The 18,715-nt window shown below is 40.7% G+C and overlaps 3 protein-coding genes across 3 annotated transcripts in view; 1 reads left to right on the top strand and 2 right to left on the bottom strand.

Moving 5' to 3' along the window:
* Positions 1–18,715, top strand: part of LOC131683153 (uncharacterized) — a 529,082-nt gene that overhangs the window by 173,553 nt on the left and 336,814 nt on the right. The gene's annotated exons all lie outside the window — the stretch shown is intronic.
* Positions 10,813–11,608, bottom strand: LOC131680347 (uncharacterized). Its single transcript, XM_058961067.1, has 2 exons — positions 11,305–11,608; positions 10,813–11,228 (listed from the first exon to the last, which is right to left on the bottom strand). Exons 1-2 carry the CDS (start codon positions 11,606–11,608, stop codon positions 10,813–10,815), a joined length of 720 nt encoding a protein of 239 aa, XP_058817050.1.
* Positions 12,103–16,173, bottom strand: LOC131680346 (uncharacterized). The gene has a single exon (XM_058961066.1). The coding sequence runs from the start codon at positions 16,171–16,173 to the stop codon at positions 12,103–12,105; it is 4,071 nt and encodes a 1,356-aa protein (XP_058817049.1).

Here is an 18,715-nt window from a genome sequence, read left to right as displayed (position 1 = left end):
AAGAAGTTTCTTGTGAACGAGTGAAGAACGACTTTGTTTCTACTTACTTGAAGTCTGCGGCGTAGCCAGAAATTCGGTTTGGTGGGGGTTTGGTGAAAATCGATCATACTGTCCAAACGGCATAATTCCGAAACCGTAATTTTTGAAGTTTTAAAATTATGCAGAATTAATTTTTCAGAAAATAGTAACAGAGCTCGTGTCTTTAGCGAATTTGTTGAGACTTTATTGTAGTCATGAATATTAGCCTGACAAAATTCACCATTAATATTTCTTGGACGATATACATATACAAAAACAAATTAATACCGTCAAAATTATTTTATCAAATGATGCGCTGTTTAACGTTTGTAAAACTCATCGAAGATACTAAACCTCCGAAATTGGCGGTTTCAAAATGATGCTATCTTGACCATAAATTACTGTTTTTAAACATTTGACCTATATATATAATTGGTCATACAACAAAAATCAAATGCTCATCAAAATCGATCAGAACCTGCTAGAGTCGAATGGAAATCGTCATTTTTCATAAATTTCTCTCTACATTCGGAAAGTGTTATCCTCGTTATTAATCATATTACGTTTTCGTCTCAACTCGACGCATTCCCAAAATAAAAACCTGTTTTAATCCACCTAGTGGTGCAATTGTGCTTGTCTCATTTGTCCAGACTACGATTCCATGGCTGGTTATGTTCAATACAATGGTGGAAATGAATATTACATGTTCAGTACGATTTGCACATACATACAATGGATCGACAGCCACGATCTTGAGATACTATATGATACTGAAACATCGCTTGAAGCCAGCGGCGGATCATGGAGAAAGATCCGGGAGGTCCAGGTCCTGCCGAAAATTTTCAACTTGTTAAGAAATTTTAAACTAGTTTTAATTTTAAAGTAGCAACCCCTCACTGCATACTCCCTCCGGGCCGGTATGATTGACGATTTTTAGAGTGATTGCATAACCTTTCTATATCAGAAAGGCAAAAATGTACCAAAGTCCAAAAAAGTCAATTTTTGTCAAACATCTCAATGTTTCTTGCATTTTAAAGTCATTTGGCATCAAAAATACAAATTTGATTTTGAAAATTTTTCATTTCAGTTTATATGTGTGATTGCACTCTTTAACTCGTGCCTTCGGAACCGGAAGTCCAATCAATAAAAAATTCAATAGCAGCCAATGGGAATTTGTGCAAATCGGTCCAGCCATCTCTGAGAAACATAGGTCACATTTTTTTCCACATACACACATACATACACACACAGACATTTTCCGATCACTCAGTCGATTGGCATATGACACTCGGCCCTCCTTTCGGGATTAGATTGACGAATTTTAGAGTGAATGAGAAAGGCAAAAACATTTTTAGCAAATATTAAAAGTTATGCATTTTTTTGGTAGACATTAAATCAATTTTAACTTCGCTTCCTATTAAATAAAGACCCTTATTGCAGTACATCTCTACAAAAGCGAGCTCAATTTGAAAAGAAATCTGAGTATTATGATTGATTACAGAACTCTGAAATTTTCTATTGGAATGTTTTCAGGCAGGAATTTGATATTGATGCAATTAGATAACTGTGAAATCAAGACCAATAGATCAGTTACATATCAGGACCCCATTCCGACAATTTATCAAAAGTCCTCATGATGTTTACAACAACAGGTTATCAATCTACGGATCAGATAATTGTTATTGTAATATTGAATTAAATCAGTCTGCATCAATAAATTTTCAACTTCAATCCAATTTTTTTTGGGTGTGGTGGGGAGGAGTTGTATGGTGTTATACCCCAAAACCTTCGCTTGGCTACGCCATTGCTTGGAGTTATTTATTTCGCTTTTCATTTTCCGATATGTTTCAGATCGATCCGATGGTTATAAGTTAGAAAAATTGCAGTCAGAAGGTTCGCACAAATGAACATTTTAGTACTGATAAGTTATCAAGTTCCTTCCATACAACTTGGAAGTGTTCGGTGATTATTTCTAGCGGTTGTAGATAGAAAAATGAAATACAAAATTCGTTTTATCGAAATAATGTTTAACTTATTTCAACGGATTATTACTATATTGAACAATAAATAGGCGACAAAGAGTAATCAACAAACAACAAGCCATAACTTTTAAAGTATTCAAAATAGATATTTGAAGTCTTCAGTAAAGTTATTCGCAAAAGTAAGAGCTACAAATTTGCTGAAGACATCATTTCGATATAATCACTTCCAAGAAAATTTGTGAAAATATCTCACTCATAGGGGGATTAATCAGCAAAAGCACAATACCAAAAGAAAGGGCATATTACCTCCATTAAATTCTTCGAAGATACTATTGACCTAAAATAAGCCGTTTTAGCGTTAATAATAGATTACATGTTTTTGGTCATATTTCTGGCAATGAGAAATGATAAAAATCTTTCGTCCGCATTTAATGTTAAATATCTCTTTTGATAATAGTCCGATTTCAACAATCTAACAAACAAGAAAGTATTCGTTAAAGCTGTCTAAAAACATATAAATTGTTAATCTATGTTGTCAATTTCGGCAGATAATTAGAAAAAACTGCAAAAAACGCCATTTTTACACATTCAAACATTCGTATCTTGGAAACTAAACATCAGAATCAAAAACAAATTAATAGCGTTCATACTGTTTTTTAGTTCTTTCATTTAAAATTGGTTTGGATAAGATCGGTTCAGCCATTGCTGAGAAACACGAATGAGAATTTGTCCGTTACACACACACACACACACACACACACACACACACACACACACACACACACACACACAGAGAGAGAGAGAGAGAGAGAGAGAGAGAGAGAGAGAGAGAGAGAGAGAGAGAGAGAGAGAGAGAGAGAGAGAGAGAGAGAGAGAGAGAGAGAGAGAGAGAGAGAGAGAGAGAGAGAGAGAGAGAGAGAGAGAGAGAGAGAGAGAGAGAGAGAGAGAGACATTGTCCCAAATCGTCGAGCTGAGTCGATTGGTATATAAGACTCGGCCCTCCGGGCCTCGGAAAAATTATTGAAAGTTTGAGCGAATTCTATACATTTCTTTTATAAGAAATGTAAAATACGTAAGGGCAATACTTCAATGCTGATAGGTGGAACCGAAAAAGTAAACAATCGCCAAAGGGGTGATACTATCATTTTGTCAATTTCAATAGCAAACACAAATTTTAATTTAATAACTTCAAATACTTTATGAAGTTTTGGGTTTCGATCACTGAATCATGCAATCTAGGATGTAAAAAATACAATAGTTCTTAAATAGGAAATAACACCAAGTCTGGAAATATTCACTGCTGATTTTCTTTGAATGGTATCACTGCTAGTATCGCCCTTTTCAAGAAAAAGCGTCGATTTCTTAGTTCTCAGTCGCGTTGGAAATTTGAGTTAAGTATAAACTTCAAATCGATTAAAAAAAATTCGATTTTTTTTTTGGTTCAGTACAATATATAACCCCTTTAGGAAAATTCAGTTTTCCAACCACAATTTAGATATTTTATTAACATAAGCATAAGCATAAGAGATCGCCCGTAGTTGCTACTCCGTTATTGACCAGAACCAAATTAGGTTGCAAAATGTTGATTGGAACAGCATGCTTGGGAATAACATGATGAGCCACATTGTACAATCTATTCCGATCCCTGCATGCTGATCAATACCGACGCCGGCCACGTCCGAATGCAGATCTTCTGGGAAAGGAAGGAATGTTAGTCCGATACATGTTGCTACTAGAGACCGAGGAATCCTCTGCATCTCCACATGTATCACGGGAAGGGGAGAGTTGTTAGTAAGTGTGCCAATAGCGTTATCATGTAATAATTGCTCTGGGAAGCCGGCTGCCGAGAATTTGGGAAATTTATCATTTGTTGTATTAATACGATTAGCAAAATAAGCAACTTGAACTCCGGATAGCCGGCTATAAGGAGCACTGCTTATATTTTTTAATAATTTTTAATCACGCGACGAATTTATTCGTGGTTTCTATCGTGTCGGTGCTGATTTTACCCGGCGATCGTTTGAATAAAATGAGGAATCTTATACCGAAGGTTCATCAGACTCTTCCATAGGTGTCGCGGAGTTGGTGGTTTGGAAGCAAATAGGGTCTAGGATTCGCTCCAAGCAAGCGATGCGACCTCTAAAGCATAGTTTATTAGGGATCATCCATAAATGACGTAGCATTTTTTGAGTAATTTTTACGACCCCCCTCCCCCATCGTAGCATTTCGTCACAAACCTCTAAATACCCCCTGGTAATTACGTAGCTTGACGGTAACTCTCCCCCCTGTCCCCGTGATTTTTTTTAAATAAAAACCGATGTTAGTTATTCCCCTTTGAAAAAGCTACATAGCCTGACATGACCCCCTACCCTCCCGTCGTCACACATCATCACAAAATGCAAAACTCTCCCCTCCCCCATATAATGCTACGTCATTTATGGATGATCCCTTAGTTTGTAGTTCAGTTAGTTTTCGAAAACACGATCGCTCGAAAAAGATCTTGTTTAGTTTTTTGTTCTTTTAAAATCTGGGTAGCCGGCTACCGAGAGTATCCTATGTTTTCTAAACAAAAACAACTCAACTCCACACAGCCGATCGTGGGAGTATTGCCCAGAAAAACTAATCTTATCTGCTTAATGGGCCGGATCACTATTTATTGCGACATTGTTTAGACTAACTTCGCTATTCCTTCTCTACGATATATTTTTTGGGTTGCAAACTATCGAGTGATAACACGTTATACAGACAAAGAGTTATGATAGCTCTAGATGTTATAAATCAGCGAAAGTGTTTCCTATTTCTAATATCGGATTGTTTGTGAAATACATGTATACGAACGATTATATCGAACATTGAAGGGAAATACAAAGGATCGTTAACCTGATGGACGGGCTTGTTGCCAAAAACGGAACTTGAAATTAGATTCATTAAAACAGACGCGGCGAATTTTCAGTACGTATTGATCCGCGTTCATCGATACTAGTCAAATTAAAGTCTTATTGGAGCTGATTATTCACTTACCAAATAGCTTTTTCAATATAATAAACTTTCCCCAAAAGTTGAACAAAATCTATTTTCACACATCGTCGAACCTCCTGTGTATTGAAAATGTCTAAAACTATTGATTGTCAACTGCCAATAACATTCCCTTAAATATAAAACACTCCCGAAAAGTTGACAAAAAATTCGATTTTAACACATCGTCGGACCCCCCCCCCCCCTGTGCTTAGAAAATGTCCAAACTATTGATTTTCAGCTGCCAACAACATGTCCTTCAATAGTTATTTATTTCTAAACAATTGAAATTTAACCGCATCAACTTCAACTCCAATAAACGGGAAAGTAACGCAAAATGTATCGCGATAACCACCGATGAATTATCGACGATGACGATGAATCCGACGATACATTATCGTTAACGGAGTTTCCGATGACGTTGACGGGTGGTTAACGTTATCGACGATGACGATTAATTATCGATTAACAACCCTGAACCTTAAGGTCCGCCCAGGTTAAGTCTTCGGTAAGGAGCAATACCTCGACCTAAGAACTTCTAGCATGTTGTTAGTCGCCTCTTACGACATGGGAGCAGTTCCCAGAGGTTCTATTCTTGGCTGAAATAGTGCAAAAAGATTTCAGCCCGCCGGACACCACACGGCTTGAATTTAGATATTTTATTAACAGAGCATTAACAATAATTCGTTGGTATGTCTATTTTATGGGCCATTTTTTCGCTTTCTCATTGATTTTGTTTGTGATTTCTAGCACTGATGTTGTCCTATGCTGATTTGAGCGATTCTCTGAGTCCTGTCACTATCCCATGTAGTATGTGTTACCAAAAACATCGCGAAGCATCAAGTTCTAAATGTTCTCAAACGATATAATATCCGAACAGAGTGATAAGTGTTATAAGAAATGTCACATCACACTGTTAGGTGGATTAAAAGCGTTTTTGTGTTTAATTTCACTATTTAAAAAAAACCTACTTTTTTCAATCGCTCGTACTGTCAAAAGTAAAGAAGGTACTAAAAAGTTCCCAAAACATGAAATGTGCGCTTTTTTTCACAGCTTTCGGATGAAGTATATTAATACTTACTGAACGTATTGGTTTCATGGAAAATATTGAAAAGTTTAAAACAAACTTGGACATGATTTTTTTCTTTTTTTTATTGTATAATATAGGAAAATCATTTTTCTTGATGCCATAAAAATTTGGGAGTGGGCAATAAAATACTTACGGAGATATGAATTTTTCAATAGCGCCTTGTGCGCGAAAAACGTACCGCCACGCGCTTCGCTGGTACTGAGACTTGGGTGTATGAAGTTTTACCCACCAGCGCGTTGTGTAAAACACACTTGCGATTAACTTTACTATTTATTGCATTTAGATGTATGTTTAATTTCAGATTTATTTTGTCTTAATAATTCAAAAGTGTTGCCGGAAGAAAATATCTTCAGTTTTAATTTGAAGTCCACGTTCGTCTCATCATAGTGAAATGATTGTGGTCCAGGTGTGGTTTGGCATTTTTCGAAACAATTTTTCTCTGCTCTAGCATCAGAATAAATTGGTTCGATTGGCACGTTTCATATGTTATTCTGAGATTTGAACTTGAAACATTGCGTGACAAAGCAGCTTTACTTGCCACATCGTACGACTCAGTTGCGGTCCACATTTGATCATCATTGATCATTTGTAAACTGGCTCGACAAATAATGGCTTCGTCGCAAGCACCTTTTCCATGGGCTTTTGTGCGAAAATGTCACTGTGTGGGGTGAATGCAGTCAGATTTGTGGTGAAAAAAATTAGTACAACGTTTCACATTTTTAACATGTTGACGAATACCATCAGAAAAATAAATGCAAACATTCAAGGTTTTCAAAAAGAATGGAGTTAAGAGTACAACGTAGAAACGATAGGTAACTAAACTGAAAACAAGATTTAAAAAGCGCCAGAAACTTAAAAAGCATTCGTTCAACATTTTTGCAGAACTGCAAGAATCTCTCTTCAGCAATCATTTATCGCCAGAATACAAATATCAGATTTTAATCATTTTAAAAATTATCTCATACAAAGATATTCCCAATCGTTTTATATTATAAAATCAATTACAAAATTGAGTATAAAACAATAATAATCTAAAACAAACATAACGCATTAGCTGTGTATGTTTTCCTTTTGGGGGGCGTCTGATGTAAAGTGCTTAAACCGAAAGCGACTTTGGTTTACGATTTTGAAGGTAAGGCAACAGTCGACCTCTTTTGTAATGTTAAGGTTTATTTATACATTCATTATGTACGAGAAAAAAATGCAGTCACACAGAACCACACAAGCGTTCCAAGAGTAGACGTCCAACCATTTCCACGTCGAGGAGCGCCACGGCGAATATGATAACTCTTGATAAAATTGACTGAAACAGGAAAATCAATAAGATTTTTAAAATTTGGACTATTATTTACTCGATTAACAAAAAAAAATATAAAATGGTTTGAATTTTGGAATATGGAATAGCCTTATAAAATCCGAAAAATCTGATATTTTTATGTAAAATTCACTCATTTTTCTTAAAAATAATGAGAGAATTTTTTTATTCAGTTTTCCGTGGTTCATCGTCTGGCTACACATTAGGGTGGGGCATTGTTATATGGAAAAACGTAATCATAGCCACATTAACCGAGCACAGTACTTTTTTGGTACCTTTTGGGGTCCCAAACAACTGTGCAAAATTTGGGGTCGATTGGTGTTGTCCCGGCGTGGCGCATTGCGTTTGAAATTTGTATGGAGATTAGTATGGGAAAACCTACATTTTTGCATTTTTAATTCTACAGACTACAATTCTTCCAGTAGTATGCCAACAAATAGATAGAAGTATAGTCCAGGATATGCTGAACAACTTTACCGAAGGATGTACGGTGTTAGAATGTCTCTAAGCCAAGTTATAGCTGTTCAAAGTTCGATACATCGAATTAAATGCCAAAAATCAGTTTTATTGCCAATACTGCGGGTGTACCAATGGTATTTCATATAGCATTCCAAAATAACATTATATATTTTATATTTACCACATTGGAATGTTTGGATGAATTATTCAAAAGCCTTAGCTCAATTTCATGAGCGTAGGTAGTTGAGCAATAGGGCGTAGTGAGGGGGGTGAATGGGGGGGGGACTTTAATATGTAGAAATTCGAACTGGAATGTTGTCGAGTTGGAATGTTCAGACGAATTATTTCAAAACATTTACACATTGTCCTACGCATAATAGTAACGATGAAATAAAACATACTGCATCCTTTTGCCTTGACCAAGGGTGGCAATCATCGTGTTTTTACTTCATCACTAGAAATATAGCTCACATACTGATGAGATTCACTACCATCACTGAGTGATTGTAAAGTATCGATCATAGATGCATAGAATAAAAACATCACTCACGCATCGCTTTGGCCTGCACTCAACAGATGAGCTGTGAGTGTATGGCACAAGTAAGAGAAAGATGAGCGATGTTTTCTGAGAAGTGATTTATTCATATTGAGCAACAGCAAATAGTGACAAATTTCCATCAAACAGATGATGATGAAATCACAATTGAACGGAGCAATCTATAACTTAGAAAGACTACTGATGGGGTGCATCTGTATTTGGTAAAACCTGCAATGAAATGTTAAAGTATATTTATTAAATAATTGGACTAACTTGATTGCTGCATTTTATAATAATAAAATGAATAATAGATTTCCATAAATTGTGCATGAAACGAAATAAAAAGATTTATGTAATGGAAGAAATGTAGCTTTCGTCTCGTTAGTTTTACGTTCTTAAACGACTCCACACAAATTGAAAAGTATTTACTAGTAATACCTAAACCTACCTGGTAAATGTCTGTGTGTATAAGGAGAAAAATGTCACCTGATCGTTTCGGAATTAACTCAACCGATTTTCACAAACTTAGTCTCAAATGAAAGACATAAAGTTCCCATTAGCTGCCATCGAATGTTTAATGGATGCGACTGCCGATTACAGGGCTACGAGTACGATTACGTAGAAAGATTTCATCGGGTACTACTGCGAATGTAAAAAGGTGAGGGGGACTTACCGCAGTTTGCAAATCGTTTGCTTCATACGCAGCTTACTCGGGCTCGCGTCCCAACCCCGCTCATAGAGTGAGAGATTAACCCGAAAAAAGAGGCGAATGGCGCTAAAATTTATACCTTTATAATCTGAAACAAGACAAACAAATGTAGAAAGGTATGTTTTGAAAATGTGAGGCCAATTGCTGGGATTTGTATTTCTAGGTCACTAATGGCCATGTAAAGTCTCTTAGGCCACCATCGATGTTTCTGGAAGCCCCAATGGAAGTATTCACATTCAAAATAACAGTCACATCGGTTTCTGGGAGATAGGTACACCGATTCGACCAAACTTAGTTTCAATTGAAAGATCTCCGTTAACTGCTATTACATTTCATCTCGATCTGTCTTCCACATCCGGAGTTACGGATTGTCAAGTGCGCTTGCCTAGCAAATTTCGATTTAAACCGATACCGCGATTAATTCAAAAATAAATAAATCTTAAATCTTAAGAACGGTCTCATATAGCTTGCCAGGTCTATGTCACTGACGGTCAACCGAGGTTTCGTTGGCCACATTGACTGTCATATAGAGTTGCGAAAGCCCCAGTTTAACGTGCAATATTTTAAGATTTACAAAGGCTTGACTGATTTGCATAAACTTGGTCTCAAATGAAGGTATATTATCCCTATAAACCGCTATAAAATTTCGTATGGATCGGTCTTACATTTCCGGCAATATATACTGAATTATTCTGTCACATATGAAATTCCTATATAAGCCGGAGTTGAGTTTTTTTCAAAAGGGTGGTACAGGAAATTTCCGAAATGCAGTTTGCATTTTGATGCAAAATGTATTTTAATGCTTGAAACGTCGAGATGATTTTAACCCACGTTTTCTCGGAAAAAAACATTACATTCCTCCTTCTTCCAACACTTAGGATGAACATATTGGCTGTGATAGATAAAATATTTTTGGTTTGGTTGAATTGATTTTTAAATACTGTTTTTATTTAATTCATTCATTGCATTTATTTGATTAAAAAGAAAATAAAAGTATAAAAATTAACACCGTTAATCTTCGCACATTTTAGTGGCTATTAATGGTAACAAATCTTGATTCAGCTTTAGAACCAATTGTTGCGACCAATGATTGCACAAACTCGCCTGCGTTTTGGGCCAATGATTACTAGGCAGAATAGTGTACAAATCTAGCACGCATCCGCAGCCCTATTGTAGCATACAGCCGATGCACAGGGGAGCGCACCTCGATGATTTTATGCACTCTATTAAAGTGACGCACAAAATAGAATGGTTTGCATACCCGGTACGGAAGGATAACTACTTCGAAAGATCACTCTCGCGACTTGTGGTACATGCAAAATTGACTTTATTATTTAAGTAATACTGATAAAGATTTCATGCCTTAAATATTTTTATTGCTCTTCGGGCACAAACGGCGTGATCAACGGACTGATCTGAACTGACTGCTCTGGCGGTAGGTAGTATACCCGAACCATCGTAATTACTATCTTCATCGATATGCGTGTTTGTGTGAGATAGATAAGGGTTTGGCTACTGGCTCGATCGTACGCTACACCGCTCCAATGCGATAGTTCGGTTTTCATGCTACAACATCGCCACCACCTTTGAAAACTGAAATTTTCAAACATCTTAATTCTAAAAAATATCACACAATAACAAATTGAATCAGCTTATACTAATTAAACATGAAGTAATAATCTTAATTTAGTGAGTTCCTTTTTGGTGATCGTCTAGAATTTCCGTAGGACTGGTTGTGGGCTGAATGTCCTCTTGCGGTAATTCGGCATCGTTCTCCTCCGTCGGCAGCAAACAGATTCTGGTGATAGGTCTCGTGATGACTCCTCGACTGGTACGCAGTGAAACGACTCGCACCAGATCATCTCTACCAGGGTGAACTGCAATTATTCTGGCAAGCGGCCACTTCACCGGCATCTGCAACTCATCCATTAGGACAACCAATCTGCCTGGCTGTATATCGGTATTGGGATGGCAGGTTTTGGTGTCCCGTTGCAATTCCTGTAGATACTCTGTCCTCCAGTGATGCCAGAACTGCTGGTATGTACGTTGAAGGCGTTGGTAGTGGTCTAGCCGGTTTAGTGGCGTTCGGCAAAGATACGGTTCTGCTAAAGAATGCATAGTGCCTCCGATTAAAAAAATGGGCGGGAGTAATTGCTGAGATGTCGTTCGGGTCCTCACTTAGCGGAACGATGGGGCGCGAGTTCATGCTGGCCTCTATTTGCGTAAGTACCGTAGTCAGGTCTTCGAAGGAGAGTTTAGAGTTTCCGAGTTGACGGTATAGCTGGCGCTTGGCCACTTTTACAGCCGCCTCCCACAGTCCTCCAAAATGTGGGGCTTTCGGTGGGTTGAAATGCCAGGTGATTCGTTCGCAGGTGCGATCTGACGTGATGTGGTGCATTTGCGTCTCATCCTGCAGCATTCGGTAAACCTCCTCTAGCTCGTTGGCGGCGCCTTCAAAGTTTTTTCCGTTATCGGAATACATGTCGGTCGGACGTCCTCGGCGAGCGATGAATCGACGAAGTGCGGACAGAAAGGCTTGCGTCGACAAGTCGCTCACCAGCTCTATATGTACTGCTTTGGTACAGAAGCAGACGAAAATGCAAATGTATGCCTTCATTGCAGCAGCTCGTTTGTGTACCGGCTTCAAATACACTGTCCAGCGTAATCAACCCCCGAAAACCGGCAAACGGTCGGCTGGGCGTAATGCGATGAAGAGGAAGTTGTCCAATCTGCTGCGTTGTCGATGCGGGATTGGCTCGGGCGCATCGGTAGCAACTGCGAAGGACACTTTGGACAAGTTGTCGGCCGTGCACTGGCCAATACTTCTCTCGCATGGCAGCGAGGGTTAGGCGGCCACCACCGTGAATGAGAGTTAGGTGATAGGATTTGGCAATAAGCCGGGATAGAAGATGATTGCTTGGCAGTAATACGGGATGTTTGATAAGGAATGGCTGGTCTGAAAGCCTCAGTCTCCCCCTACTCTAACGATTCCCTCAGGGTCAATGAACGGAGCCAATAAACGAATAGGCGAACGTTTTGCGATGTAATTTCATCGTGAAATGCGTCCGCCTGTACGAGTTTAACAATCGTCCTTTCTGCAACGTTTAGGTGATCTGTAGTTAGAGAAATGCTAGGTAGTGATCCAGTGAAAGGAAATGGTTGCGTACGAGTCTTATTTCGTAGATTGGTGAGGAACCGTAAAATGTACGCGGTCGATCTGAGCAGGCGTTCGTACGAAGAGAATCTAACGAAGATTGGGTTTACGGAGTTTGGTACAACTTGGATTCTAGCTACTGCAACAATGACCTTTCGTCGTTCCTTCCCGTCTTCTGGATACTCGGATAATTTGGTGGCAGGCCATTCTGCTTCTGGACGGGATAACCATTCCGGGCCATGATTCCATATTTTGCTTGTGAGAAAATCGTCAACGTGCATGCCACGGGATAGGAGGTCCGCTGGATTCTCCGTTCCTGCGACGTGGTTCCAAAATGCTCCATGGGTTAAAGTTTGGATTTCCGATACCCGGTTTGCCACAAAGGTTTTCCATGTACTGGGAGGAGCACGAAGCCACTGAAGGGTTACTGTGGAATCAGACCAAAAATACGAGCTTGCTAACGGAATCTGGAGAGCCTCGACTATTCGGCTATGCAGTTTCGCTCCCACCTCAGCAGCACACAGTTCTAAACGCGGTAGCGAAATTTTCTTCAACGGAGCTACTCGAGATTTGGATGCTAGGAGCTGTACACGAACCTGTCCGGAAGAATCGACACATCTTGCATACGTACACGCCCCATACGCTGATTCCGATGCGTCACAGAACGTATGAAGTTGGATGGTCGACTTTGGTAGAAGTGCATAACGACTGACACGAAAATCGGCAATTTTTGGGAGTTGCACTGATAGTTTCTCCCAAGCAGTTGCAATGCAGTCTGGAACCTCGTCATCCCACGAACATGGTAGCAACCATAAGCGTTGCATCAGCATCTTTCCGTTGATGATAATTGGTGAGATTAGCCCCAACGGGTCGAACAGCTGCGAAATCGCTGAAAGTATTGAACGCTTCGTTGGCGCATTTTGGTGTTGGCGGATCTCGGAGTTGAAGTGGAGGTTGTCTGATTCGGGTTCCCAGGTGATGCCAAGCGTCTTAACTGTTTCGTTCGTGTCGAATTTAATCGCCGATTGTGTGCCAATTTCGTCTGATGACAATCCCGCAAGAACCGGTAGTTGGTTTGATGTCCACTTACGAAGCGCAAAACCGCCTTTGGCCAGAAGCTCACTTAGTTCCGATCTCAATTGGATTGCTTCACTGACGGATTGGGCTCCGCCAATAAAATCGTCCACGTAAAAGCTCTTACGGAGGGCAGGTTTGCCAAGGGGATAGGCATCACCTTCATCGGATGCAAGTTGCTGCAATGTTCGAGTCGCAAGAAACGATGACGGGCCTAATCCATACGTCACCGTCATCAATTCGTAGCTTTCGATAGGATCTGCTGTATCAAAACGCCACAGAATCCTTTGGTAGGGTGTATCTTCCGGATGGAGGAGGACCTGTCGGTACATTTTAGCGATGTCTCCCACAAGCGCCACAGGAAACGTCCGGAACCGAAGAATTATTGAAAGGAGATCGTCCTGCACCACAGGACCTACTAACAGCGCTTCGTTGATGGAGAAGCCTGTAGAGGTCTTGGCCGAAGCGTCAAAAACCACTCGTACCTTGGTCGTCGTGCTGGCTTCCTTCATTACCGGGTGATGCGGCAAATATGATGAATTTTGCGTGTTGTCCTCTCGAACACATCGCATATGTCCGAGGGAGAGATATTCCATCATAAATTTATTGTATTCATCCTTCAATTCGGGATTACGAGCAATCCGTTTCTCCAGGAGTTGAAAACGTTTCATTGCCATCGATTTCGAGGCTCCCACCATCTCATCAAAGTTGGACCGACGAGGTAGACGGACCATGTAACGTCCTTCTGCATTCCTGGTCGTAGAATCCGAAAACACTTCCTCGCAACGCTTTTCCTCCAGAGAATAATCAGACCTGGTTTGCAACTCCTCCACCTGCCAGAAACGTCCAACGCTCTCCTCTAGAGTGAACAAGGATACAGCTACTATGCTGCATGGAGGATTACGTCCTGCGGGAGGAACCTTGCTGGTTGAACCGGATACTAGCCATCCGAAAACACTGTCAATCAGCATCGGCAGTGATTTTGACAGGTTAATTCCGCTTGCAGTCTTGAAAAATGAAAAGAAGTGCTCAATTCCCAAAATCATGTCAATTGGTGCACGCTTGTGGAATTGTGGATCTGCGAGGAAAATATTCGGTGGAAGCTTCCAGTGATCAACTGGAATATCATGCGCTGGAAGTTCAGGAGTGACCCGCGGAAGAATCAGGAAATCAGTATCCACGGCAAACTTTTCTTTTCTGGAAAGTACCTTGACTTGCACGGATTCTCTAGCGTTCTGTGGTTGGTCTGCTATTCCTTGAATCAGAACGTTTGTTTTGCTTCGCTTTAGTCGTAGAAGTTGAGCCATGCGCTCAGAAATTAAGTTTGATTGAGATGCGCAATCCAGTAAAGCACGTGCCAAATGCTCTTTGCCATATCGATCGACGACTATAAGGACTGCCGTCAGCATAAAGACATTCTTCTCAACACCTTGTAATGGTAAACTGCAGGTAATTTCCGTTGATTGAATGGATGTAGCAGCGGAAAGGACGGATGATGCGGAATCGCCACTCGGTGAAGATACGTTAACATTGGTTGTCAGGCGGGCAGCATTACCAGACGAGGATGGGACTTGGTCGGAGCGTGATTGACCGGAATTGTCCCCAAACCCAGAATGGAGAAGTGAATGGTGACGTTTCCTACAGAATCTACATGTATATTTCGACTGACAATTTCTGGAGAAATGATCGTTCCGGAAGCAGTTTAAGCATAACCGCCTTTCATTGACTAAGCGTAACCTATCAGCAGCACTCATCTTCTCGAACTTCGCACACTTTACCAATGGATGGCGCTGTTCGCAAGCATAACACTTAGTAGGTACATTATCGTTTGCAGAACTAGAGGACGATTTCATATGGGAGGAATTGCGATTTGCTGAAACATGAGAGGATGTGACATACTGTGGTACCGGCTGAGTATGATTCACTGAAATCGACTCCAATATGCGAATTCGACGATGCAAAAACTCGATCAAGGACTCGTAGGATGGGGTTTCGATCGTAGATGCATGATCCTCCCAGGCCTTGAGAGAATCGTCTGGAAGGCGAACGCACAGCAAGTGTTCCAACATCGTACTCCATGCATTCACTGGTTCTCCAAGCTGCCGCAAAATCTTGGTGTGCCGCTCGAAGTCATCAACGATCCCGTGTAACGAAGCTGTCGACTCCTTCTTTACCCGTTGAATCTCCAGCAATGCCTGCAGATGTCTCTTCTTAAGGAAGTACTCGTTTGCATACCTGGATATCAGTGCCTGCCAAGCCAATGGGTAGTTAGTGGCACTGATAGCGAACGATTCAATCACCTGTGCGGCCTCGCCTGAAACCGCCGATTTGAGGTAATGAAACTTCTGGATTGCGGGAATGTCCGGATTTGAGTGGATCAACGCGAGGAATGTATCGTGAAACGCTAACCACTCATTGAAGTCGCCGTTGAATTCTGGCAATGTGATCGTCGGAAGTTTAAGCCCTTTGAGGCTAGAGGAAATCGTAGGGGGGAACGAAACGGTGGTACTGACAGTGGAAACAGTGGGAGGCAACTTTGAAATCAGACCAGCCTTTATCTTGAAATACTGCCCCTCAAAATTGGAGCGAATTTTAACGTTTAAGGACATACCATTGCTTGTCTCCTCGGTACTCTCCAATGCCGATTGGATATCCTCTAGTTCGTACCAAATCGTGTCTAAATTTTCAAGTCGCAGCGCTACCTCGAGCCTATCCCGATCCTCTTCGTATGCCGCCAGAAATTGTCCTGCTCGTCCCAGAGAAGCCAACAGTGATGTACGCCGCAATGCCATTTGCCGCAATTCTTGGATCTCTGCCATGTTGGATGCACGTACAGCAACGATAGGTTATTCCGATGATGACGCAACGGTGAAAGCGAGCAGGTTCTGGAAAAGCAAGACCAGTAGCCCTGGTTGGAAATTTATGCAACTTGGAGAGGTACGTACCTATTCCAAGGCAAATGAGTGCCTTGTATAAATCAAAATCAGGAACAGGAACCAGCTGACACAGATCAGCACACGACGGTGTGATAAATCGTTAAAATCTCTTCCGGTCTTTCCGCCAAAAATTTGATGTACCGGAATCGAACCAGTTCAGTTGCTTTCTGTCTTCGGAAATTCTTAAACAATCAGCAGCGGGATGATTCGCAACCTGAGTTTCGGTACATGCAGCTCTCAAATCGGATTATCTGGTAGAGCTCAGTTCAGTTGTCGTTGTTGAAAGCTTCTTCGAAGAATTAAGCCAGCATGCGTCGGAATCGTAATTGGACTGGACACAAAATACAACCGTGGATACAGGTGACGCTCGCAGGAAGAAAAAGAGAACACAAATCTCAAGCGCACCCGAGGATGACGGAATCAGGATGGACAGATACTAACCTTCTGCCTATAGGAATTAGGCCTTGTACAATTAAATTGTCATGCAATATTTGTTCTGGAATGATGTGATTCCCACGCGGTCGGCACACGGAAGCAATGGTGGAACTCCTTTGTCGTCGGCACAATAGGCATGCAATTGTCCACAATAAGATGGCGTACCGGCGTGGTTTGCCCGTATTTTTGCAATGGCGATCGAGCGCAGCGTGTTCGAGTGCAACGGATAAAGTACTCACGTTCGCATGCACAGGATGCAATCCTGGTCACGGCACCACTTTGTTGCGACCAATGATTGCACAAACTCGCCTGCGTTTTGGGCCAATGATTACTAGGCAGAATAGTGTACAAATCTAGCACGCATCCGCAGCCCTATTGTAGCATACAGCCGATGCACAGGGGAGCGCACCTCGATGATTTTATGCACTCTATTAAAGTGACGCACAAAATAGAATGGTTTGCATACCCGGTACGGAAGGATAACTACTTCGAAAGATCACTCTCGCGACTTGTGGTACATGCAAAATTGACATTATTATTTAAGTAATACTGATAAAGATTTCATGCCTTAAATATTTTTATTGCTCTTCGGGCACAAACGGCGTGATCAACGGACTGATCTGAACTGACTGCTTTGGCGGTAGGTAGTATACCCGAACCATCGTAATTACTATCTTCATCGATATGCGTGTTTGTGTGAGATAGATAAGGGTTTGGCTACTGGCTCGATTGTACGCTACACCGCTCCAATGCGATATTTCGGTTTTCATGCTACAACACCAATGTATCCTCCAAGGAGCCACTCGAGAGTCCCATTCTATTATCGCTAAGAATGAGTTTAAGCGCACTGAACGCTCGTTCCACGCTGACTTGTGTTGAAGGGGCTAGCAAAATAACCATTGCAACCGTATATAAGGGAGAAGTGAACTTTTGGCATTCCCAGAACTTGAGCAAATCAAATTGGCTTTGCGTACTGTTTGGTTCTTGAATAATAGTAACTTTCTCACGCATTTCTAGTTTTTTCAATTCTGTAAGCAAATTGTTTGAGCTTGACGCTGAAACACCAAAGTATTCTTCTTCGAAAAATTGCGATAACGTTTCCTCAATAAAACTATTCGAAGTACCCTGGGTTCCAGCGGAGGCTGCTTCAGCCTGCGGTTGCTCGGCTTTTCTCCCTTGAAGCTTGGAAATTTTTTCATCTGGACGCAGAATGAAATCCTGGAAACAATAAAAATAATTATTACTTGCACTTTAAAAATAAGAAAAACAACCAGGAGCCGATTTTTAGAATGCATATTGTTATGCGATCATGTACTGATTTGAACAACCAGCTCGAAATTTTAATACCTGAACAACAGAAAAAAAGCTATTTAAGCTAAATCGGGAGAAAAATATCTACTCGTAAGTCCCGCCCCAAATTGTACTATTTCATTAAAATCGATCAAAGTAGTCCCCTACATTCTGACCCTCTCATTGTCAAAATTTTTCCTCGCAGAAGTATTTTGGATATCATCGAGATCGGACTGCAAAACGGTGTGGTCCTAATTCCGTGAGGTTGCAACGGTTTGCGGTTTGGTGTAGATCATATCTCTTCCGTACGATGATCTTTGGGTTTTTGCGAGCTATGAATTTTGCTTCTAACTGAATAATTCCTGGAGTTCAAGTCTTCGGAGTATCGAGCTCATAGTAAACGACTGGAGTAACGACATTAAGTGTAGGTATTTCATGGAATTAATTATCGTACTAGTGTTTGTTCCTTCATTTCACAGATATCAAAACTCGAGGAATCTTTTCCTGTATACTCCGCTTGATGAATCAGTCGCTGTAAGATGTTGACTCCCTTTGCAGCGATTTCATTAGACCGCTGATAGAGCACTGAAGTCAAATGCGCAAAATTCCTCAATGCTGATGTCTATCCCGTTGTCCGTAGCAGCCATCTGGGGATCACCATGAAGAGCGAAATAGACGACAAGTTTCTATCATTTACTTT

The sequence above is a fragment of the Topomyia yanbarensis genome, chromosome 2, assembly GCF_030247195.1.
Source record: "Topomyia yanbarensis strain Yona2022 chromosome 2, ASM3024719v1, whole genome shotgun sequence".
NCBI classification, from domain to species: domain Eukaryota; kingdom Metazoa; phylum Arthropoda; class Insecta; order Diptera; family Culicidae; genus Topomyia; species Topomyia yanbarensis.
The sequence above is the reverse complement of the archived record's forward strand: the minus strand, read 5'-3'. Positions and strand labels throughout refer to the sequence as shown.

What these genes read in the sequence shown, in the direction of transcription:
- LOC131680347 (XM_058961067.1), bottom strand. Translation starts at nt 11,608, where the DNA reads ATGTATTCCGATAACGGAAAAAACTTTGAAGGCGCCGCCAACGAGCTA. An exon ending in GCGCCCCATCGTTCCGCTAA is followed by an intron (nt 11,229 to 11,304) that starts GTGAGGACCCGA and finishes ATTCTTTAGCAG; the next exon opens with AACCGTATCTTTGCCGAACG.
- LOC131680346 (XM_058961066.1), bottom strand. Translation starts at nt 16,173, where the DNA reads ATGGCAGAGATCCAAGAATTGCGGCAAATGGCATTGCGGCGTACATCA.